We start from the raw sequence: 25,963 nt of genomic DNA, 5'->3' as shown, positions 1-25,963 counted from the left end.
CAGAGGACAGAATAGTTAGCTACAGTACAAAAACTGTTTGTGTGTGCTAACCACTTGCAGACTGACTGTTTCTCCAGCCTTAGTCAGTGCAAGGCAGGATTAGTCGTGAGACTTTTTTAACGGTGGGGCACCTCTAACTTTGCGTGGTATAAATGCAGAAGAAGGACATGTAGGTATACAAAATGGGAAATATCTGAATGTACACAAATCACAAGATTAAAATAAACATGGACACACAGGCATAACACAAAAGGTTGAAAATAAACACAAACAAATAAAATCTGAATTCTTTTAAGATGGTTTTCAAAATAAATAATGAATAAGGAAAATGTATAAATAAGAAGTAATTAGGAGAAATAAGAGGAACTTTACAACACTAAAGCACAACTCTTTTTTCCTGTGAACATTCATTTTTGTTCATTGCACTGCAGACTGTGGTGATGCACTGTTGGATCTGTTCTTCGAGAAGATTTCCAGGACTCTGCCCCATATATGAACGAGGTGCTGAAACTCCTAATCCCTGAATAACTCTCGGCTCAGTATGATAGACCCAACAAGCTGGACGTTATAGCCAGTTATGTGTCAAAGCTCAACCAAGGAAAGGTCTGAACCCAACATGCTGTCCTTCTGTGTCAGGGAACTCTGCACAAATCCTCAGCACCACGCAGACAGGCCGCACAACTCTCACTCTCACTCTCTGCCCCAGAAAGCCCCAGCACCAGCTTACAAAGCTTCTGTAGGCTATACTGGCTGGACACAATTCAATATAAAGTCAGCACTGAATGTTCACATCCATGGCAACTAGATGCTTTCTTTGTTATTGTTAGGGCCCGAGCAGGTCAAAGACATGTAAGGCCCCCGTTGTAATTGAAAAAATTATTCTTATTAGGGCCCGAACAGGACAAAGACCTGTGAGGTCCCTATTGTAATCACAAGGACTATTAGGGCCCGAGCAGGTCAAAGACTTGTGACCTGTGCATGTACGTAAAAGAAACTTCGTAAATGAAATTTGGTGTGCAAATTCATCATGAGCAGACGCACAAAAAACCCTCTTGGACCCATACCGTGACGGTGGAAACCATTTTTTTCCTTCGCCATAAAGCATCAAGTCCCTAACCCTAACTAACCTCAACCTCTCTTCCGCGATGCGGTTACAAATCATCCACTCCGTCGTCTTCCCTGCAGGAGGCGGGGTGGACGTGTGCTGACACGTTACATGATGTGTTGCGTGATGCAATTTTCGCCCGGTGGATTTTCACAGCACCATTTGTGCTTTGCGTGGGCGACTGAATTACTGCGGGCCTTCTGGTTTACTGATGCGCGTCGGCTTTACGTTGCGGAATGCGTTATCCCCTCAAACCTCCTCTTCCTCTATCTGTTCTCCTCTCTTCTGTCACGGTCCATGCTGGCAGGTGGGTGGTGGGATGGGGACTAACTTGCGCCGGCCTGTGCCTTGCCGTTGTCTCTCTATCCCAAACTATGCTTGTCGGTGGGCAACATAGGGAGAGACTCTGAGTACTTTACCACTATACCTAACCCTGTGAAAAGCTTTTGCCTATGTCATACCTGCTGGCCATGGTGGTGCGGTCAGTATAAATCCTTTGCCATTAAGCACTAAGTCCTTGTAACTTCAATGTACAATTCCCCTTCTACAACAATATATTTACAGCTTGCTTTCTCCACAACATCACATCCAAGTAACAGGTGAGCATGCCCTCCGCCGGCGCCGCAGCCCGACACGCATGGCCCGTTCATCGTTGCCTGCAGCTTTAATTTTTTCAATTACCATAGGGACCTTTGCAAGTCGAGACCTGCTTGGCTACACATCTGAAATAAAAAAAATAAAATAAATAAAAATAAAAATCAAACACTTACAGAATACAATGAGTTAACTCAAGCAACAGGCAAAGACACAGAAGCAGCAAACACTTGCGGATACTTTCAAAAGGACAAAGAAATATTATCGAGACAGCGACATGGCCAAAAATATTAGAGAGGGTAATTAAATTGATCGCTCTGGATAACCAGCTCATCTCCGTGGTAGAGGATCAGGGTTTTCTTCGTCACCTGGAGTTTTTACATTTCCTCCATTTTCGAGTTACAACATGCTGGCATGCACAATAGTTTTGTGGGTCTTATACAGCAGAGCATGTAAAACAGACAGTCAAGGAGATGCTGAATGCGTGTGACTGCTGTCACAGTGCAGCGTCATTACCTGCTACTGCAAGGAAGGTGGTCGGCCAATGTTGCAGAATAAGAAAGAGCCATATGAAAGCATATACTTTGTTTTATCAAAATACAAAAAAAACTATTAAGGAATGCAGCAACCTTTTTTTCTTAAAGCCAATGTATTATCAAGGAAAATATTAGTTAAGGCCAAGTATCGGATTGGAACTCTGTATTGGCAGATACTAAATATCAAAGGACTCAGATCAGGATCGGGGTAAAAAAAAACTGATCGGGACATCCCTATTTTCATTGTTTGATATGTAATTTTCATGTTAACAAGTAAAAGATAGCAAATGATAAGCAATGTAAGATAAAGGAAGCAGTTATGTACTTTTCATCATAGCACTGTTGCAATAAATGAATAGTATTTGTGACTAAAAGCTTACTGCACCATTCCCTTCAGACGTAAAGGTCCATAAGGGTGGCTCAGGAAGCAGCTGTAGTCTTTGTGTAACCTAGAAATTATGAAAGGTAAGTGAGTGACAATGGATTACAGAGATGATAGACTGTAAAATGACAACCATGTTTGCCCGGTGTTCACACTTACTTGTGGTATTTCCATATAGCAGATATTCTCAGGTTCTGTAGGCATTTGTTCACAATTGCCACAGGAACCCCTGTTTTTTAAGCAGAATCTGTATTATTCATTGGAAACTATGATAGCTAATCAATCATTTCTCATCAATCGTTTCTTTTGTAATATTTAAAGTTTCTACACTGTTGTAACTGATTAAGAAGCAATACTGCTGGTAAAGAAGTGATGGGAGACAACTGTGGATTATTGAAAACTACAGTTGCTTTGGCTAAACTACAGTTACAATTGCTAGCAGTAGCTAATTACAGGTCATCACTGCAAATAAGAGAACATTCCCCATTGACTTACCTGGCTACATAAAGGTAGATAAATAATATGGGGTTTCACTTTTCTCTAATAACAGCAACTGCTAAATTGCATCCGCATTACTGCAAGTGAACACCTGTAAACGCCAGCCGAGGTTTGGCTAAGTTTTATGATGTGAACGCTCAAGGCAGGAGAAGGGGTTTGTTATCTGTAACAACGTGGGGGAGATGGCCACTAAGCCCGTAACACTTTTGTTAGTCTATGCAGAAACATAAAAGTAATGTTGAGGTAATAAACTTAACTACTAACCACTGAGAAACATCCATGTTCATTCTTGGCTGCCGACTTTCTCCTGGAGCCTCTTGTTGTTCTGGGTCGGACTCCGGCTCGAACATGCACGGTTCCACTGCAGTTTGTTGTCCGGCAGCCATTTTTTCCACAAACTTAACCACTGCCATGGTCACAGGATGCCATCCTCACATCCTCAACAAGACAGGAAGAGGTGGGTGGCGCAAATACCGTATTTGGGCGGCACACACAGTAACTCACTACCATTTAAAGGGAAAGGCACTCAAACCGGCCACCTAGAGCAGGGCTGTGAAGCTGGTGTTTCAAGAACCCTGATGTGCTCAATCCTTAGGCTTTTTCCAACCAAAGCATGTTACTAACATTCCATTTAGACATCAAGGAACCATGTCTAGAAGCAGAAATGAGCGTAATATGGGACCTGTAAACAAACTGGCTGTTTAATTTATCTGTTCTCTTAACTCATAATGTGGCCTTCTCTATTTTGTCATAGATCATAGAAACATAGATCAATGGATTAACATCCAACATATTTCATATCACATCAAAATATTGATGGTTAACTAATAATCAATTGTTAAGGCAGTCGACTATCAGTTAAAGAAATTGCCTAAAATCTTCAACCCTTACTAGGCTCAAGTTAAGACTCTCATGTATCACAAGTATCACAGGAAGAATCAGAAAGGACAAGGATGCCACACAAAAAAGATTGTGTTTTTTTTAATATGCAGATGTCCATAGCATCAGACCAGCTTCACCAGCCTCATCCTCACTGCCCTTTGAATGCAGGGATCCTGCACCAATTCTCCGCATCCTCTATGTGAACGTCTCAGCGAGGGGTGAAATTTCTCTGCGGCTCTGATGCACCTTTAGAGGTAGTATCAGAGGTAAAACATAACTTTGTGAATGGATAAGATGGTGGCATGGACCAGGGGCTGATGGTGTTCACAGTTTGATAACTAGACAGATCTTGCACTCAACAAAATAAAGAGAAATGTCCCACAAAGTAACATTACAGGACCAAACAAGAGTAACAAAGTAACTGGTTGCATCTTCGCAACTTTCAATGTCACATTTCTGTCCAAAAACATTGTCTGTCCCCGGCAAAAAAAAATGTTTGTCTCCTTCACTGTTGTGTTGTTTATCTCAGGGTGACGGCCAGCCCTGCCATCTGAGACTGTTTACTGATGGTGATTATTCAATTATGTAATTTAGAGTGAAAAAAGTAACTTTGTCACTTTCCAGGATACATGGTGGGTCAGGATCTCAATCACAATACCAGCATGCTGTATTAATTACTAACTGGTGTGTCTTTACGTCAGAGTTGCTTGGTTCACCGTAATCAAACCAAGGTGGAGAATTGGCGAAATCCTGGGGTGGAGATAATGTACCGTCTCTCTCTGTGTGAAAAGGGCTACTGCTCGGTGTGGTTGTCATATGCCAAGCGCGTGATCTGTTGCACCTGTAACCACACCCAACAGTGATGTCACCCTGGACTGACATACCATGGAGTAAACCGAGTTTAACAACCAGAGCCTACTTGAGAGGTTGCAGTATTGCTCACAAATTCAACACCACTGTAGACCTATCTTTTCACTGACTCTTATACACTCAACCGCAACAAGCCTCAGATCGATGGAAGACCTCTGAGGCTTCGGTGAGAAACCGTGTTATGTGAATGTCAGTTAGAGGAAACCAAAGGACTAAAATTACTGCTTCAATCGAGTCAATCGCCCATCATTATCGTTTATAGCTTTGGAGTACTCTGTGGTGAAGCTACAGCTAGATACTTTAGTACCATGTAAAAAGTGGTTCCTTCTCCAAGGTTGTAATAAGTGCATGAACATCTTCTTTTCTAACATTTATCCATATAGTGACATAAACCCAGGTTAGTTAAGTATATGGTGACAGTGTTCTGATGGTAGCTAATGGTAGAGCAGAGTGCAGAGAGCAGATTCAGCATGCTTTAATGAGGCTGATGGCATTACCTCTTTGTCTCTTCTCAAGTGGTCGGAGGGCTTAATTAAAGCATTTTGTCTGGTAAAAAAAGACTCCCTGCCCTGCTGATACTCCCTTGTGTGTGGGAGGAGGAAGGGCAGAGGGGAGAATAAATGAGAGGATGGAGGGTGTATTTAACATTTCCTTGTGTTGGAACACCCACAGGGCACAGGAGCTTCAGCCAAAATTCATCATAGCCGAATACTGTAATTTCAACACACTGATCTAATATAGAATAGGCGCCGTCAACCAGCTCACACTGAGAGGCTATCATTTCCACTGCAGGCGTCCTGTCTGTATGTGTGTGCGCGTACCACCTCGCTTCCTACAGACTTTTCCTATTATTTCTATTATCAGTGCTGAATTAATTTGTAGTTGACATGACCTTCAGTGAAACTCTGGGGTTGTATTACATTCTGGTTGAGGTGAGTGTTCATGTTTGTGAATTGAAGGTAAATGGTGACTTATTTGAACTTACTTACATATTGAACCTACATAAGTACATGACAAGTGCAGTCATGTACATCAGGTAGGTACCTTCATTACTGAAGTTGCATTAGTAACATCATTATTTTAAGCCAAACCACGATGGTTATCTCAACCTAACAAGCAGTTTTCCCTACTAAATCTTACCAAAATGGTAACATACAACAACGATCCAGTACACTTGTACACTACAATGGTCATGATCTTTTGGGAACTGTCATATACTGTACATCCTTTTGATAGTGACCGGCAATTTCTATTCTATTTCATGGTTTAAGTGTGAATATGAGCTGAGCCCTCATTAAGTCTCTAACCCCCAATTTTCACTGGATATGTCTCCACTGCATTGCGTCTCCGCCACACCGGCGGAGTTCGGTGTATCTGCTCCGGAGACCTCCGGAGCAGATACGCAGAACTTCTATTTCTGGTGGATGCCGGAGCACGACGCAGTAATTCAGCTGAATTTAGCACAGAACAGACAGGAAGTCGTGCGCTGAAATAACAAACAACATCCGGTTACTTTTCAAAATAAAACACTCCATGTTGTCACCAGCACACAAGTCTAAAAAAAAGAGACAAATACGAGATCTTCTGCTGATCCTTCGGTTGGGAACACTTCATGTTGTTGTTTTTAATAACACGGACCTATAACTGCGGTCACGAGTGATCATGTGATTATCGCGGAACTCCTTGGTCTCGTGATGCCAGCTGTCCACCGTACTGTGCCATGGTGGACTCAAACCGCAACTGGTGGGGATTGCCAGATGGTGGACCAAAACCGGATCGGCGCCACAACGCAGCGGACCCGTATCCAGTGGAAATTGGGGCTAAGGTTTGATCAAAAACCCAAACCCATACCATGGATGTAACCCTAATATTTAGGTAAGATTATATGTCTGTCAGTGCTACAAAACTGTCACACATTCAGTACATATCATATCCTAATTTCATGTCACAGCAGCTGTCATTTCCCAAACAGAATGCATTTTTTCATTTGCTCACTACAGAATGTCACACAGACAGAAATGAATGAAGGTAAAATGTTACCTGCAGGTCTCCCAGAATCACTGAGAGATCACGGCCGAACTGTGAATGGATTCCTTCATTATTTTACTCTCTTGAAGAGATTTGGATTGAAGTGGAAGACTGATGGTTGTTAGTTTGAGCACTCCCTTGGTCTTTTATATAATAAGCCATGTATTAGAGAGCAATGACTGGAAGATCCTGTTGCCAGGCATAAAGCACTGCAGTTACACACTTCCCAGTGCAAAATATATCAATCAGTCAATAAATAACATACACATCAATAAATCATTGAAATAAGCTGACTGTATAAGTGTGGGGTTACAATTATGGGTTTGTGACGGACCAATCTATATTTTGTCTCATTGTCACCAATCCCATTAAAGGATCAAACAAACAGTCTATCTGGCTCTTACTGCTTTCGAGACTACCTACACTGGCTGTGGCGCACAGCCCCAAGCCTGATTTCAAGTTCAGCAGTGAATTCAAAGTGTACAAAGGCATTATAAATATTTGGCTATTGCAGTATTCCATAACTCAAGTATAAAGGAATAAGCAGGATAAACAAAAAGCTAATTATGTCCAAACAACCAGCCTGTGTTATCAGCGAGACCTTCAGCTTTTCCTCCTCAATCTCCTACTTTACAAGCAAAAAGAGTTGAGCTTTCTAACCGTGGCCAGCTTGGAGGCAACCAGACTGTTTAAGCTTTCTGTCTTCTATTATACTGTTTCTTGTCTCCTGCTGGCTGCTCACCTGTAAAGACTTGTCGTATGTAAAGAAACAGGGTTGGGGTTCCTCTGCAAATAGAAATTCAGCTCAAATCACCACTACTAATTACTATATCTACAGTATGTGTTTGATCATTTGGATCACTTTGTATAGTGTCCAATATATTGTCTCATGATGGCACTGTGGAAGATAACCATAACCTTCCCCCTCCCAACCCCATGTGTCTGCCTACAGAGGAGGGGACAAAGACCTGACCTATGGATTCACACACACATACACCGCTGCACACATGCACAGCTTCAGCCACCTTCATCTGTTTTGGTTCACCAGTTGACTTGCTGTCCCCTCTAGGTTGGGTCTAGGATGAGGGTCACCAGTGAATTATACATCACTATCTAAACCTGGGTCAAACAATTTATGAGGAAGGATGGGGGCTTGAAACAAGACTAAGAAGGAATGAACAAGGAAGTGGAGAAGGACTGAAATGGTCTCCAGTCCCCAGCGGAAAAAGCCAACTGTTCATTTTAAGATAATTTGGAATTTAAAGGCAGTTTGTAGCTTCTGCCTACCCTCCCCCATCTAACATGCAGCAGATTGAGAGATGTACTGTATCCTGCCAGGAGTGATTTTAATACTGGAGGAAAAAAATTCCATTAAGGAGAAAAAAAAAAAAAAAAGTTTGATCATTTTGGGCATCATGGTTCCATAACACAAGTATTTGTTGTAGTCACGAGTTTATTGAAAAAACAAGGAAAATCTGTGTGATTTCATCAAGCCAGGCTACAGTAACTTGTCACAATGTACAAATAATTATTCAGTTCATTTATGTTCTCAATTTACAGAACTGGTGTAAAGGAATAGTTCAATATTTTGTGAAATATTTTCTTTTCTTACTTTGTACTAATTGGGTACATGTAATCACTGCTATGAGATATACTATTTCTCACTGGAATTACATCTGCCATGATAGCTAGGAGATCAACTAATGAATGACTCATGACAGTGTAATTTTACATTAATGTAAAGTGTATCATTATTCCTCACCGAGCCCTAACCCTGAATTTCAGATGAGTTAAGGAATGTTAATTCACAGAAGCATGGGTCTAAAACAAAGTTTTATATAAGAGGAAATCAATTAACTCGGTCACATATGAATTAATGTATGAATTATCTGTGAACATTACATTAAGTGTGAACTAATCAAATAAAGTAATCTTCACTTACGTTGCATCTCAAGTCTATGATACACTTTGGCATGATTGCATTTTTATGCAAAATTGTAACCAAATGATTAAAGCAGTGGGCTTTACCTAGGGTGCAGTTACACCTAGCTTGTTTGGACCAACCTGTTTCGAACTCTGGAGTATTTCAGCCCCAGTTTTGACTCATCTGGGCATATGTGAAAACAGCAATCCCACTCAGATGCCAGGCCAAACAAAAAAAACAAGCTTTTCTAAAAGGAGAGGGCTAAGCTCACCTCCACTCAAACTCTGTTTGCAATCTTAAAGCCATCCACCCTACCATCCGGAATAACTGGCTCATGCATTGTCCAATGGGAGGCTTCTTCACATTTATACAACTTTCTAATCAACTCTGTGTGCCATCTGAAGCATAGTTCCTGTGTGTGTATATGTTGGTATGCTGATGGCACGCCTCCTAATAAGAAGCATCAGGACATTGTCTTTTGCTCAAGTCTAGGTGTGTCCTGGATCTGGATATTTTGTTCTTTTAAAGAGCACTGCTATACTGAAAACCACATGAACACAATGGAAACATTGAGCAATACACACTGCTGAGGCTACATAATGAAGAGGAGACACACAGGAGAGAAGGAAACATTTTTTGGTGAATCTTCCAAGTAAAAATTCTGACCAGTGAGAGAAGACTAATGAGTATATGACATGAATTAGTTCCTGAACTGCAGCAAAGCAAACCCACCACAAATCTAAAACACCGTTAGTGAGCTTCAAATGTATTGCTAAGGATTTTCCCCCAGCTGTCAGTCTTTATGCTATAAACTAGGCTTACCACAGTCTGACTTCACCTTGAACTTAATACACAGACTGGACGGATTTGAGGGGTGGGGGCATTCGATCCTCTGCGAGCCACCTTGTGTTGTACCTCGCAGCCCCTCCTTTGTTGACATGCTGCCGGAGTCTTTCTTATCAACAACCAGCACCACAGGCCTCAGCTGTTGGCCATTAGTATTGCTGCTGCAGGCCCAGGACAACAGGGAGCCCTGGCGACCACAAAAGCGTGTGTGCGCGCACACACACACACACACACACACACACACACACACACACACACACAGCCTCAACCCTCCTCATCTGGCATCCTTCAGGCAGAAGGCTGATTCTGAGTTTTGTGCATGTTTCTTAATGAGCACAGCTCCAGCAACAGACTAATAGGTCAGGGATTGTCATTCTTGCTCATTTGATATTTTCTCCTTCTCATTCCCCTTATAGTAACGTTTCTGCCCTAATACATGGTTTGCATTATTGATGAAGCTGCCACCTTCCTCCTCCCCCATCTGTCTGGGCAAAGGGTTGGAGAAATGGAGGACATGGATGGGATGAGGTGGAGGGGGATTTTGAGGGATTTAGGAAATGTATGAGTAAAATAATGAGGGGTGTTGTACTTCTCATTGATTCTGATGTCTTGCACACAAGAACAGAACAAGAACAAGTTGTTACAGGAAAAAAAGCTCAAGGGGTCAACTAGCAGATCATCCAACCCATCCCACTGCTGAGGCCTTCAAGTCAAAAAACAACCCACCAAAATGGCAGGTCTTTCTCCAAAAATCCCATTATGCTAGGATCAGAACACAACATGGTCTTGATTTCTAAGACAATCTGTTTCTTATAATATGATCACACTGGACTTCACCGTTTCACCTGAGAGCATTAAAGGATTATTCCGGTGTAAATTTAATCCATAGTCTAACACACCTTGACACCGAGTAGGACCCCCCCTCGACAGATAAAGTTTGCGAACCACTAGCTTACGTAGTTTTAGCATCCTCAGAAACGACCGCACAACAACAATACACTGCAGCAAATGGATCCAAGTATAAATCGCCATCAAAAAGCCACAAATAATGCTCAGAACAGCACCAAACTTCAGCAACATTACAAACAGGGTCCCAGCACATATTTCGAGGCATCAAACATTTGATATCGTTGCCGGCTTTGTTGGAAAAGATAAACAAAACTCACCACCCGAGAAGCCTCCTTGTTGTGGGGAAGCCCTGTGAGTCGATTACCGAGTGCAGTAGAGGTCTGCCGCTCAGTGAATACCATTACTGCGGGACTCTACTGCACTCTGTAATGTTAGAACATGGATTAAACTTACACCGGAATATCCCTTAACAACATTATTCCTCTTCATGTTGTGTTTAGAACAGTGCTCTATCCTTCTAAGCGTCAACATTACAGAGCATTGATAGGAAGTTGTGAAGTACTTCTAGTGACTTTGAGCTGGGGACAAGGGGCCAAGTTTGAATGTTGTGTTTAGTAATTACCTAGTCCTGCATAGTTTACCTTTAACATTTTGTCCCACTAAATCTATGAATAAAAATTGCATCTATAGTACAGCTACTGACAAAAATAATTAGAGATTTGTGCAGATTCAATGCAGTTACTGTGTATTCATCTCTCTGCCTCTTATGCCCTCACATTAGAACTGAAGAAAGGTGACAAAGCAGATATTCAGCATTCCCTCTAGATTTCACACACACTTGTACATCTAACAGATCCACAAAAAAGAGCATGAGTGTCTGGCCTACTCACCAAAGTCAGCAAGTTTAAGCTCTCCAGTGTCACTGATGAGCAGGTTTTGTGGTTTCAGGTCACGGTGAAGGATGTACCTCTGGTGGATGTACGACAGCCCTCTCAGTAACTGGAACAGGAACAGCTAGAAAATACAAATGAAAAAAAGGAAAGAACTGTAATTACAGGAAAATTTTACCTGGGATATAACCATATATGTGCAAATAGCATGGGGAGGGCATAGCTGATAAGGAGGGGATATTTTTTTTGTATGAAACAGTGAATAAATTACATGAACTTTGATAAGTAGTCTCCCATTTGTCTCAGCCTGAATCTACATGAATCTGAGCAAATGTTGACCTATTCAAAACCTGTCAATCACTGAGGTAAGGCTGTAAATTCATTCCATTCTAAATGAGAGCAGACATGAGCCCCACATGTTATTTACAGTAGTTCAAGGAAACACTCGCCATTTTCAGACAGAGCACCAAGCCAAAAATTTGCCAGTCCTTTTGGCGGCTCGGTCCGCGGTTTTAGACAGAGGGTGGCAAATTGGGGGTCTGTTTTGGTTAGGATTTTCCACCTCAGAGGGCACATTAATGTATTTCCACCTCGCCTGCTATCTAAAAATGAGGCAGAAATGTGCCGGCCTCTGCGTGAGGTGGGCAAAGGTGTCAATGACCTGCGCTGCTGTGCCACCCACAGCCAAGGAGTTTTAAAACCAAGAAACAGCTGATCACAGCAGTCAGTCCATCACTTCATCCGCGGACATTAAGATGAACAACTGGACAGCTGCTGAGATCCAGGAGATGCAGCGTCTCCTCAGTCTCTGTAGCTGTTTGGTTGTGTTGTGCTTGTTGTTGTGTCGGCAAGCTAAGGACGGTCGCTACATTTAAATTAAAAGCCCCCTGCTAAGAACCCATTTCTAAACTCCAATGGGGTGCAATGTAAACCTCTTATTTTGAAGACAAATTCTATGTCACTGTTCACAGCCCAACTTAGAGATTCACATCACTTCACATGTTTACGGCTATGTCAGAGGCGGCTTTAGAAAAGGACGAACATTACGCCTTGGTTTTAAAAAGACAGGCCGGCATATTGCCACTCTTATCTTGGAGCAAATGTGCCGCCTTTTCTATCTAAAAAGGGCTACAGTCTCTCTGACAAAGGCACAAACAACAGAATCAATACTGAGCAAGAATGTCAAGAATATACACATCATTTCCTCCCCTTTAACCATTCAACCATAAGAAAACAGGTGAGACACAACAACACCCATCAGATCTCACAGCTGAATTATTAGAAATTGCTGCATTAACTTGTCAGGTTAAAAATAAGTAGTAAATTAAGCTGATTCAAAATGACCTTGTGTGTCATGATGTAACAGAAACTTGTTACGCTGCTGTGTTGAGTATCCAATTAAAATGAATGTGATTGCGTAAAATGGTCAGTTCACCAGAATTCTATAAAGTGAAGTTGATGTTCCTATAGACAGCTTTAGTTAATTAGCTAGTGTGTCTGTTTGTTTGTGCTGGACAATAAACTGGAGTGGACCACAACAAGAAGGGCCTGAGCTGGCTTTACTTCCTAAGGAGGCTCAGGTCCTTTAAGGTCTGCAACCGGCTGCTCTAGATTTTCTATTAGTCTGTTGCAGCAAGCATCATCTTCTTCGCTGTGGTGTCCTGTGCATCAAAGCGAAGGATGCAAACAGACTAAATAAAATCATTAAAAAGGCAGTGTCGGTTGTTGGCTCTAAGCTTGTCAACCTGGAGGAGGTGGCAGGGGACAGGATGCTGGTAAAACTGCTGATGATCATGGTTCACCATTACTCTCCTACTTGTTAGGTCGCACTCCGGGATCGACTCTTTTTGTCTGCCATGATGGCAGCACGCCGAAGATGCAGCAGCTAACGTGAGTCGTTCAAAAACCTTCTTTTTAGTAAACTCTTTGTACACAAACAATGTTCTTAGTGCCCATGTTCATGTGTAGAGTCCCTGGTGATACTACAAGCAAAGTTTCATGTTGTGTCGAGCCTTCTTAGTGTTTTAAAAATAGCGATTTTGATGCTAGCATAAGAGTGCCTCTGCACTCGAAAACTTGAAAATTAGCTAGCCCGAAAACGAAACTCTGGTAAAGTGCCTCTTTCATTGTAATTATGCTTTTACACGAAGGTTTGACTCCTATACATTCACAAATAAAGCCTGGGTTGCTTTTTGGAGAGAGTTTCACTTTAAGAGCAGCTTTAGCAGCAGACTCATTCAACCCTGCCTTCAAGAACGGCACAGGAAATCATTCCTACCTGGTACCATTAAACTGTACAAGACCTCACAGCAACACCCACACAATACACACATCATTTCAATTACCTATTATTTAAATGTAATCACTGTAATCAAAACTGCACTGTATCTTTGTTTACCTTGCACCTTAAAAATCCACTAAGTTCCACTTTGCTTGGTATTTAATCTTATTCTCGGAACTGCAAAGCATCTTATATAAACTGTATAGTTTTGCTTATTGTGTATTGTACTGTTTTTAATATCAATATTGTGTATTGTACTGTTGTTAATATCAGTAGTCATGGAATCTATAACAATGTTTTAGCTTGTGTACATGATGGAGTATCGAGCACTTAAAGAGGCCGAAGTAGAGCTAAAATCTTGTGCAATTATCCTGTGCAATAATACTTCTTTTTTTTTTGTACATATTCAAATTCTTACACTGAGTCTCTGAGTATCTTTCTCACCTATCTAAATCTTTTTTAGTATGTTTTAAGTCGTGTAGTTCTTATGTGTGTGTCTAACTGCTACTGTAACGAGTGAATTTCCCCGATGTGGGATGAATAACAGTCTGAAGTCTAATGTCTAAAGTTAAACGCTCATGAATGCCCTTTTGATGAAATTCACACATTTACAGCCAATTATCTTACTGCTGCAATTAAACACAGCTCCTCCACCTGCCTATGGAGCTCATAAACCAAAAACTGCATCCACAAAATAAATTTAGCTTTTAATAGATGCATACTACATCAATTGCATCTTCAGATGTCTGCATGAGCTTTCAGAAATAAATACCAACAAGAACTAAAAATCCTCTGAAGTCTGAGAAATTATCAACTTTTTTCATTTTGTTTTCCTTCAGAGATGTGGCCTTTTTTGGTCTTTCTGGCTCTATTGACAGTATAGCTTGAAGAGAGTGACAGAAATCAGGGTAAGAGAGGGGAAGTGACATACAGCAAAGGGACCCAGGCAGGGAGCCGAACCCAGGTCCACTGCAGAGCCTTGGCACATGGGACGCACGCGCTACCAACTGAGCTAAGCAGTGCCCCAGAAGTGGCAGTTCTTCACCCCCCTACAGACGTGTCAATAAACAAATAATGAGGTGTTCACAATTCAGCACGGTCGTGGTCAATTAAGCTGACTGAAGCACCGTGGAGTCCAATCAGGGACAGGCCCTGTCTGGCATCTGGAGTCTCCGGGTCAACAGTTTATTATTCCTGCACTCAGCAGGAGAGAGATGAAGTGCAGCACGGTAAATTAGCATGGGAAAAGAACTTGCCTTGTTAGGAGTGAGATGCATGAAAAGAGAAAAATCACATTTCCCTTCTTTTCAGCTTCAACTAAGACAGCTCAGTTCCATTTGAATTCTAATAGGTGAGGAAAAGTGATGAGGGATCAGTTTATGGAGGTTATTCTGACAAGCTAATTTGACAATAATGATAATACTGTGTGCTGGTCTCAAGGTGGCCTACTTAAGTTATTTAGGCCCAGTCAATAATGAGCAAATGTATACTCCTTCTCACCTTACCTGAAAAGGAGGTTTACAATACCATTCTTCTTACACACCAAACAGGCTCAGCATTAATGTACATTTGGCTTGCTGACAAAAACATCTGCTGGCCAGATGAGCTCACCCAACTACAGTAGGTTACTATGAGATATCCACCTGGCTAAATATATTGAAAGGAATCCTGCTGTTAAAGGTGTGACTACACAAATCAACATGAAATTGGGCCAAAAAAATAAAACAAAGAACAAACTAAGAAAACAATACAACAGATAGAAACATTCATCTGCAACAGTAGAAAAGTGGAAAATATAATTTTGAGTTGTCACTTTTTTCACTTTCAACACCAGTGTTAGTTAATGAAAAATATGCTACGGATGGTCCTATCTTTCTACATGGAATTTTCCTTTGATAGTGATCAATAATCAGTGAAGATGATGAAAACAACTCCTTCTGAATGTATAGGTGCAAAAATGTGTGTGTAATGTGATGCATAGATCTCAGTCCTTGTCCATTGGACTGGACAGGACATACAGACTATCTTTATGATTAATAGAAGATGGGGTGTGGGTGGGTGAAATAATTCATCATAGTCTAGTTCCAGCATTTATAAACAGTAGACAAAACTAATACAGACACAACCACATACTAACTGTCTATCAATATGTTGAGGTTGCTATACTATGAGATAATGATTGACAATGTAATATTATCATATAAAATGCTGATATGAGAAGCTGTAATTCCTGACATATATTAATACATATTTAAAATACTTATAGCTACTATATAGCTGTGCACAAAGACACTGTTAAAATCATTTAGTACATATTGATATACTACTGATAAATTTAAACAGAGGGACTTGCTTAAGGTAAGTAAAGTGATACCTAAATACAGTCGGTAGTGTTGGAGCAGCTGATAACAGCACAGCCCAGTATAAAGACTAATGGGCTTTTTCTAAACCTTTTCTAAACCTTTATCAAAGCAGCACAAACAACTACAAACTCACATCAGGGCCATTACTGGCAACTTTTTTGAAATATGGTTTTCACGGTTTTCAAGAGGTTTGTGATATCTGATATCACTAAATACGACAGTACCCATATCATTCACAGACTACTTTCAAACTCCACACCTCTAGTTTGCATCACAGCTTTTCTGTTGAAACCTGCAGTCTCCATGCCAAACAAGAGATGACTCTAATGACAGTCTTGACAAAGTGATCAGAGCTCCTCACTGATTAGTAAACATATCTTCATATGTAAAATCAGTGCAGTGCCTGATTAATGTCTAACTTTCCCCAGTCAATAGCATAATGACAGATATCTAAGCTCATTGATTGGATGTCTCTGACTGAAATGTGGACTAGGATTTGGCTTCTCCCCCAAACTTGATAAGTATGCAGTCCCGTACTTTTTAATTTCTTTCAATGCAGTGCCTCATTGTTTTTACCCCATCAGGATACACTGATGCCCATCTAATTGTTGGAGGTCCAGTCCAGTCAATGGACTTTCCTTACCTGACATCATGTATAGAACAATCCTGTGACCTGAAATCTAAAATGCACTCACAGCAAGAAGAAGCTGCAACAGTAGCTGGTAATTCAACTGTTAATCTGAATATATATTTTTTTCATTGAAGAGCAGAATCCCTGCTCTGTGTGCGTGTGTGTGTGTGTGTTCGTGAGAGCCTCTGTTAACATGATGCATTATTAGTTCATAACTGCTAAGAAAAACAAACCATGTGATTGTAGCTAAATCACTCATTAACATAATCACCTGAGGTGTGACCCTGCTGCATGAACAACAATCCATCACCTACACACCAATAAACAAACTGTCATGCTTACACTGCCATCATACCCAAGGCTTGCACAACTCTCCCTCAAGATAAGCACTATGAAAGAAAGTGTTGATTAGATGTTAGAATCTGGCTGTTTAGTTTGATATTCTATGTGTAGCAGAGCATGGGGCAATGTATCAAAGGAACAACAGCACACTGGGGTTCATCTAGGACAAAACAAAGTAAAACAGCACACAACACAGAAAGAGAGGAAATAACCTGTGTATCCATGTGATAATATTATGGAACAAATCATGAGCTATAACAAGCTCAGACAAGTGTGGAAGTCTTGGTCCCACTAGTGGCTATATAAGGCTTGACAGAGAGAATTTAGATGTGTGTGTTGTTCAGAATTCCATTCTTAGACCTTTATCAGTAACTTAAATATTATGTTCACCCGCTGGGAAAGACAGGCATTCTCAGTAAACTTACTGACACCCTGCTTATTACATCTTGACACATATTGTGTACTAGAAAGTGTTGTGCTGAAGATTCACCCTCCGAGTTATCGCTAACAACCTATGGGAAGAGTTTCAATCTGGTTTTAGGGAAAAGCATAGTAGAGAAACTGCACTAACTAAGGTCATTAATGACCTGCCTTTAACCACTGACTCTGATCACCTGAACATACTCATCCACCTGGATCTCACTGCTGCCTTTGATACTGTCTGTCACACCCTTCTGCTGAACTGACTAGAAACATCGCTTGGCATCACTGGCACCCCTCTTTCATGGTTCAAGTCCTACCTAACAGCCAGACAGCAGTTTGTGTCAATTAGCAGCTTTAAGTCGCCCACATCTCCCCTTTCTCATGGTGTTCCACAGGTTTCAGTTCTTGGCCCATTAATTTTCATCATTTACATTCTCCCTCTTGGTCACATCGTCCCCCAGCATGGACTCAACTTTCACTGCTATGCCGATGACACACAACTATACATTCAGATGAAACCATCAGACACTCGACCACCATCCAACCTGATTGACTGCCTTCAAGATATCAACAACTGGATGAACTGCAGCTACCTCATACTCAACCAGGACAAATCTGGAGCCACCCGCATTGCTTCCCCAGCCACGCTCAGCAAAACCTCTCACCTGAGCTTCTCCTGGTTTCATCACATCCTCTGTTGCTGAAGTTTGACCCTCTGCTTTGAATCACATATCAAAAACAGCCTTCTTCCATCTTAAGATCATCTCCAGACTCCGCCCCTCTCTATCTCACAGAAACACTCGTTCATGCCTTTGTTACATCCAGACTGGATTACTGCAATAGCCTTCTTCAATTGCCAAACCAAAGACTAAAAAAACTTCAATATGTCCAAAACTTTATTTATCAGTTCATAACTGCTAAGAAAAAGCATTGGCTCCCAGTCCAATCCCGAATCACATTTACAACACTTCTGGTTTTTAAATGTCTTCATGGCCTGGCACCTCCCTATCTATCCCGTCTTCTGCATCCCTAATCGCCACCCTGTTCACTACGTTCCTCTGATGCACATCTCCTCTCCATTCCTCCCTCTAGACTACGCTCTCTGGGTGGCAGGGCCTTCAGTGTTGCTGACCCTACACTGTGGAATGCTCTCCCCCTCAGTTTGCTCCAGTGCACATCTATTACTACTTTTAAATTACAACTGAAGACTCACCTTTTTAAAATTGCTTTCCCTGATGATTTGTAATGTTTTAATTTGTTTTATGTATACTTTATTTGTATACTTCATTTTGCTGCTTGACTGATGTTCGTTGTTGTTATTATTATTACTATCATCATCATTTCAAAGTTTGCATCAAAGTGTCTGCATTATTTTTAAGGTACTACATTGGGAAGGGCCATACCTTTTTTGTGAAACAGTTAGTCAAGTCAAAGCACACCTGATTTATTGTTTAAGAAAATTACATAAAAGTGTGTAGCAGTGGGACTGACCTTTAGCAAAGAGGCCCAAACCCATTTAAATGGATTAGTGTAAAATGAGCAGACGTAGTAGACAGACAGACAGACGGACAGAGAGATAGACACGCACGCACACACGCACACACACACACATCCTCTTTTTACTCATGAACTGCCACTTGTAGGAGGCATCAACTGACTTAGCAGACTTCCTTGTTCATCAGTGATGCTTTGCTCCAACACTACATTTCTTATGAACCCCTTTCATAACACATTAACTGTTTAGTACGCTCTTGTTGGAACAACTGCACAACTGCACCATGCTGTTGTTCTTGTCCTTTATGCCCCAAAAATTTAAGACAGTGGGAATATTTCCACAAAGGTAATGCTGTCCTCTCCACCTTCTCGCTACATTGAATTGGCCAGCTACACATGCTTACAAGCTGGCACACAGCCACCTGCTGTGCAGCAGAAGAAAAATAGAAACAGAGCCAATGCTTCAGAGATTTTCTGTTCTGTTTTTGTGGCAAAGAATGCAAAAGGACAATTATTTGACGATTATTTTTATGAAAAAATAACTAAATAAGGGAATACTTGAATTGCATAACTAACACATTACATTACTTGTAACAACAAAAAGGTATCTCGAGTACTCTTATAGATTACTTTGTAACAAGTTACCCCCAACACTGATTATGATACATCTGGAAGTTTATAATTAATGTGTGATGCTTATGCCCCTACAACCAGCAGCTCGACTTCCATGAGTCCACTGGTCAAAGCTGTGTCCACGCTGTGGCAAATGCAACTTACTTTGAGGCTGAAATTTGCCATGGAGGTCAGGTATTTGTGGGCTGTGTCAGGGGTAGACAATAAAGGAAATTTGCCACTGGCCCTCTGGCCCCACCATTCTAACCACTGGCCTAGGACAATGTCAGGTATTGATCCCCATAAAAACGAAAACAAACATATCCCAGCCAATTCCTGCGGTCTAGCCATCAAGGCTGGAACTTTCTACGATACCAATACTAGTAACTTTCCATGACTCTCAACTGTAGCCGGCGTGTGCTCTGGCCCCCGTGTAACGTCCGCATCGGTCCCAACAGGACTCGACACAACGCACGCTGAGGCAAAGTTTCACGGTACCGAAAAAAAGGTTCTTATCGGCTATAGTGACAACCTTCAATCAGCAGCAGTGAGTGAGCGGCACACGTTCCGCAGGAGCAAGCGAGCTGTGCACACTGCAGTTGCTTGCAGGTGGTGTGCTGATGTCCCAGGGCACAGCGCTCGCTGCACACAGAAAGCAGAAGTCTCTGTCTTTGATTGGATCGGGATCTCATAACACTATTAGCGGTAATTAGCTACCAAGACGATTTCACAGAAATCATTTCAAACCACAGGGAATTAACATAAAATTAGATTTATTACATTTTTTACTTGTTATCTTTTTTCAAGGCATTATTTTTCACCAGTGCTTGGAGTCACCAGGCCACCAGGCCATTTATATTGTCGACCCCTGCACTGTGTGTGTCTGTGAATTGAATATATGGAAGCCTGCCTGTATCGGGATGCAGCTACTGTGGTTTGCACTTGTTCTACTGTAAATTACAATGAATATATCCCAATAAATAAAAAACTTGTTACACATAATAATAATAGTCAATTATTTCTGTCTGTGTGAATCATGGGTGTCAGAACCATTAGTGACCACACGCAGCAGTGATGGTAAATGTTGTAACTGGCTGCCATGGCAGTGGAAAACAAATGTCACTAAATAATATATAATAAGCACTTTTTGACATAATCTCTGGTACAACAAACCCAGGCGTCCTCGCATAGTAGGCTGTTGTACTACGCCATCAGGAAGTGTTAAGATAGAATTGTGTATGCGCAGTGTGGAGCTTTTTGTTTTCTTGAACATTGCGATCCCTTCAACCATGAACCTTGAAGTCCCTCTTATACTAGCATGGAAACAATTTTTTGAAAAATCTGTTTTGTCCCCTCCAGTTCACCATGTTGAAAATGTGTTGGTCTATTCACTCGGTGCTCTTTTCAGAGCGTTGTGTTGAGCTTCATTATTGAAGCCACCCCACTTTCTAATTGTGATCCTTCTAAAATTGATACAATTCCATACTCCTTCTTCAATGATACCTTGCACGTAAGCAGATGACACACAGCACATACACAGATCCACATAAGTGTGGTGCTCATGTTAACTAGTAATTGATGCCCGAAGGCCAGGCAGCTTAGTTAAGGTAGGTGTCTGTCACCACAAATAGCCGTGAGTAAAGAGAGTATATTTGGTAAGAAGACAGAAAACATCACATGAAAGAGGAAAGTAAGATGGCAAACATGAGTAAAAGAGAGAGAAAACGGATGAAACCAACAGAAAAAGAAGGACGCAATAACCTAAACTAAAAAGGATGAAGGGTGAAGGCTGAAAAGCACTCTAGCTTTCAGCTTTTATTTTCAATTTCTAACGCATTTAACCATGACAGTCATTACATTATTTGATAAAACTGGGGACCTAATAACTACATGAGGTCATTGTTTGATGTAATTGTATCACATGAATTTTGAGTTGGGTTTTTGATTATTATGCTTTTGTTATTTGAAAGCTATTATAAAATGGTCATCAAATACATTTCTGTGATTTTAGCTGTTTAACATATTCAAATATGTGATCTGGATGAAATTACAAACAGGTAAAAGCATCAGTCCACCTATTAAAATGAACCATCTACCCTGTTGAAAAGGAGAACAGACCCTCATTAGATTGTCCCATCTACAATTTAAATGCTTCGTATGCCCAATGCTGTGGATATACCACAAATTAGTCTTGCATTATGTCTCAACAAATGCATTATGTGCAGGTCATTATGCCAAATTTGTACTGGCATCTGCTACTTTACCTCCAAATTAAAGCCAAGTAATTAAAGAAGAAATATGATATCTGCTGTCAGATTCTTAATGCAACCTGTTTCACTGGTCTGTTTTGTTCTTAAAAGAACGAGCAACAAACGACAGCATACAGGCCTGCATCTCAACAGTACAGGTAAAACTAAATGATGGCTCCCCAGTGAACAATGTGCTGTGTATATTTCAGTGGGGCACAAAATGGTGGATCACGTGGAAAAACTACTTTGTGCAGGTAAGGGTAAGATTGCAGCCAACATTACGCTCCCACTTTAGCTTCTTGGAAATAACTGCATAGCCAGTACAGGCCTTTGTCAGATATGTAGTAGACATTCTAGGCATTTGAAGAAAAAACAAAGGCTGTCATTTTCCTGGTGAGGACAGTCTTGAACAACCTGAAGACAGCCCAGGTGACTGATGAACAACTCCAGCAGACCTTCTGACATGCTCCTCTATGTTGGCCAGGTAAAATGTAAATTCTCTATTTTGCATGAGCTCAAACTATGTCAGTAATTCAAGGGCCTCATTTATATAGCTTCCTCATGCCCAAAAAGGGCTTGAAATTTATGTTTGCCACTGTCAGAGGAGAAAAAACTTAACTTGGCAATATATAATATATATATATATATATATATATATATATATATATAATATTGACAGAAACTTTTACCCATGTGTACGTAGATTTTGGAGGCAAGGGAAACTGACAAGCCCAACAGTGAAATATGAGAGGCATTGTTTTACACATAATGATGAATTGATTTCACTTAATATCAAACGTTAATTATACATCCATGTTATTTATCATAAACTTTGAAAAGAACAGTTGTTTGTACTTACATTTACAATTATGTCATAAAACAACCTTTTGATGGAACCTAAAATGATGGAATACACATCATGTTGATGAAAGGAAAGATTAAGAAAAATGGATGATGCACAGTAATTTAAACATTACTGTAAAAAAAAAGGACTAAGAATAAATAAAATGTAAAAAATGCAGTTAAGAAATGTGATATAGACAATGAGATTAACTTCCTAGGTGACTTAAATACTGAATGGAAGTCAAGGTGTTGTGTGCTGAAATTTTTCAAAAAATTATAACCGGAAGGAGGATTAAAATTCCAAAGTCTGGTCAGAGAATAATTTTGAAGAGGATGTTTGAACACTTACTATGAAATAATTACTATGATGAAGCATACATTATTGACTGGTCAAGGGTCCTACAAGAGGACAATCCTGATCTGACTTTGGAGGTTTTTACTAAATTGTCAGTTTCTATTATTGACAAACACGCTCCTGTATGAAGGCTAACATGCTACTGCTCCATGGTTGGACCAAGAACTCAAAGCACACATGGTGCAGAGAAAAAGTTGAAACCCAGCTAAGGCAGAAGCAGCCAAATCAGGTGATATGTAACAGTGGATTATAACGTAAATTAAGGAATTATGAAACAAGAGTAGGATTAGGAGTATTTGGACCAAATCCAGCATTGCAGCTAAATGCCACAGGGTGGTCTGAAGGGACAGGAGTGTCACTTCATGGTGTGTGACATATGATGATCATTGTGTTCCCTTATCCATGCTAAATTGCATGCCCTGCTACTGACCCATTTTACTCACCAAGTAGATCATTCTAATCAAGAAATTGATGAAAAAAAGTAATCCGTACTGTTGTTTTTTTAGTTACTTTGTTTTCCTATTTTCTCAAATTACATTTTTGTTTAATGTTACCTTTGAATGAATGATATTGGACAAGTAATTAAATGGTGTTAAAAATGGGCAGAAGCATGGCTGCTCTAAAGCCCTGCAGGAAGTTCATGTCTAGCTTTTTCCAATGAAATGATTAGCGGCAGCATTAGTGCTATAACAGTGTTATCACCAAGTCTTGTTCAGTGAATTGGTCCAACACAACAGAGACTAGTTTGGGTACAATGAATAATCATCTGTTTTGGTTACGTGTGATAAGTAGCTGAATTATGTTTTTATGTGTTTTATTTGAAATATCTTCATGAAGAAAACAGCGGAAAATCTTTACAGCAACCTGATATTTTCTTTTCAACAGACATTATTTTTTTAACTGGACAGTCATGAAAGGGTCACTTTCTGTTGCCTCCATGTAGAATACGTTTAATACAGAGAAAAGTTTATGATAGTGATCTTGGGCAGTGATGTAAAATCGTTTACAACGTAGGTTAAATGCTGGCTAAAAGCCAACTATAGCTGTACCCATTTTAGCTTATTGTACTTTGACGGTGTGTCGTGGTGAAACTGACCACTGAAAGTTCTATGTTTCAATTATATCTTACATATAAAAGCCCAACCAAGGACATGAGTTGAATGTTAGCAATAGCTATAAACTAAGAACAAAACTCAAACCAATTTCTTATTTGTTTCAAATCTAGGTTTCATTGGTGGAAAAAAAAAAAAACAATAAAACTATTACTTTTCTGAGATGGCTAGAGTTTTGTTCTTCCAGCCACTTCCATGCACCCACAATATATATATTTAAACTTTGGAGTAGTGCAGGCTACTATATTTTTTAACAGCAGACAACTCTCTGTGCACTTGAACTACATCCCCATTAAATAAAATAGTAATAAAATAAATAAAAAGTACAAGTATTCACATTTCTAGGTGGTTGGTCGTAACTAGGTTGTAAGAATAGAAACTGGAGCAAGACACAAATAATAGAGAGTAGGCAATTCATATTATATACACACACACACACACACACACACACACACACACACACACACACACACACACACACACACTATTGTAATCCCACAAGGGAAACAATTCACACACACATACACAATGTATAGAGGAGATGAGTGAAGGTGTGGTCACACATGCTACGGCACCAAACAAGCAGTGTTAGGGGTTGGTACCTTGCTCAATGGCACGTCACAATGCCCAGGATGTGAACTAGCATTCTCCACATCATACTTTTTTGGTCCAATGGGACTTGAACCAGCGACCTCTGAGTTGAGCTTTTGCCACCTCAATTTACTGAAAACTGAATTAAACTCCAACAGGCTGTTCATCAGCTGATCAAAAGTTCAAGACCATAGCTTAACAAGTCGAAATCTGTGCTAAAATATGTCTCTCATGTCATTTTCTCGTCAGACATTCACACTGTCAGTATCTGACAGGCTGTCCGTAAAGACACAGGCCGACCCTCAACCCAAATTAAGGCCCCAACTGATGCTAACTGCAGTCCAATAACCATAAGATGGCACCTGTGAGAGAAGAGCTTAAAGCAATCATCTTCAAGGACCAAGTCTCCTCCCGCGCCACAAACTTGCCCATTTGGACTTTATAAGGTAACACCAAACATGGGATATTGAAAGGTGGAAGAAAGTTTTATTCTCTGAGGAGAAAAAAATGTACCTGTACAGTCCTGATGGCTTCCAATGTTACTGGCATGACAAGGTGCTCCCACTGGAGATGTTTTCTATGTGGCACATTATGATCTGGGGTGCTTTTTCCTTCAGTGGAACAATGGAGCTTCAGGTTGTGCAGGGCAGTCAAATGGCGGTTGGCTATGTGGAGATGTTACTGCAGGCATCCCTCTTGACTAAGGGCCCCTGTCTATGGTGCGATTGCTGGGTCTTTCAACAGGACAACACTGCAGTTCACATTGCCTGCTTGACAAAGGACTTCCTCCAGGAAAACAACATTGCTTATCTGGACCATCCTGCATGTTCTCCTGATCTAAATCCCACTGAGAACATGCAGGGATGGATGGCAAGGGAAGTTTATGAAAACAGACATCAGTTCATAACCCTGGATGCCCTTTATAAAAGCTATCTTCACTATATGGAGCAACATTCCCACCAGCCTCCTGGAAACACTCGCAACAAGAATGACTAAACAAATATTTGAAGTGAACAACAAGAATGGTGGGGCTACTCAGTCCTTTTCTAACACTTATTGTTTTGTTTTTTTAAACCTTTGATCAGCTGATGAACAGCAGCATTTTTTAAATTGCCAACTTTATGTTTTTGTCTCTTGCTCCTGTTTCTTCTTTGTGGATTTTGAAGCTCTACTGACAACCTGGTTATGATCCACCATCACAAAATGTGAATACTTGTAATTTTCTCCCAGTATTATGATTTTATTCAGGTGTGTATATAGTTA

At 40.6% G+C, this 25,963-nt stretch overlaps 1 protein-coding gene across 7 annotated transcripts in view; it reads right to left on the bottom strand.

The window, feature by feature from the left end:
• cdk14 (cyclin-dependent kinase 14) overlaps positions 1 to 25,963 on the bottom strand; it is a 281,729-nt gene that overhangs the window by 145,236 nt on the left and 110,530 nt on the right. For all 7 annotated transcript variants that reach the window (XM_037072890.1, XM_037072885.1, XM_037072884.1 and 4 more), the window contains one exon: positions 11,405 to 11,528. In XM_037072890.1, coding sequence (XP_036928785.1) covers positions 11,405 to 11,528 — 124 coding nt within the window. The remainder of the gene's footprint in view (positions 1 to 11,404; positions 11,529 to 25,963) is intronic.

Source organism: Acanthopagrus latus, chromosome 17 (assembly GCF_904848185.1).
Source record: "Acanthopagrus latus isolate v.2019 chromosome 17, fAcaLat1.1, whole genome shotgun sequence".
Classification (NCBI taxonomy): domain Eukaryota; kingdom Metazoa; phylum Chordata; class Actinopteri; order Spariformes; family Sparidae; genus Acanthopagrus; species Acanthopagrus latus.
Note: the sequence above shows the minus strand (reverse complement) of the source record. Positions and strands in the feature narration are given on the sequence as shown.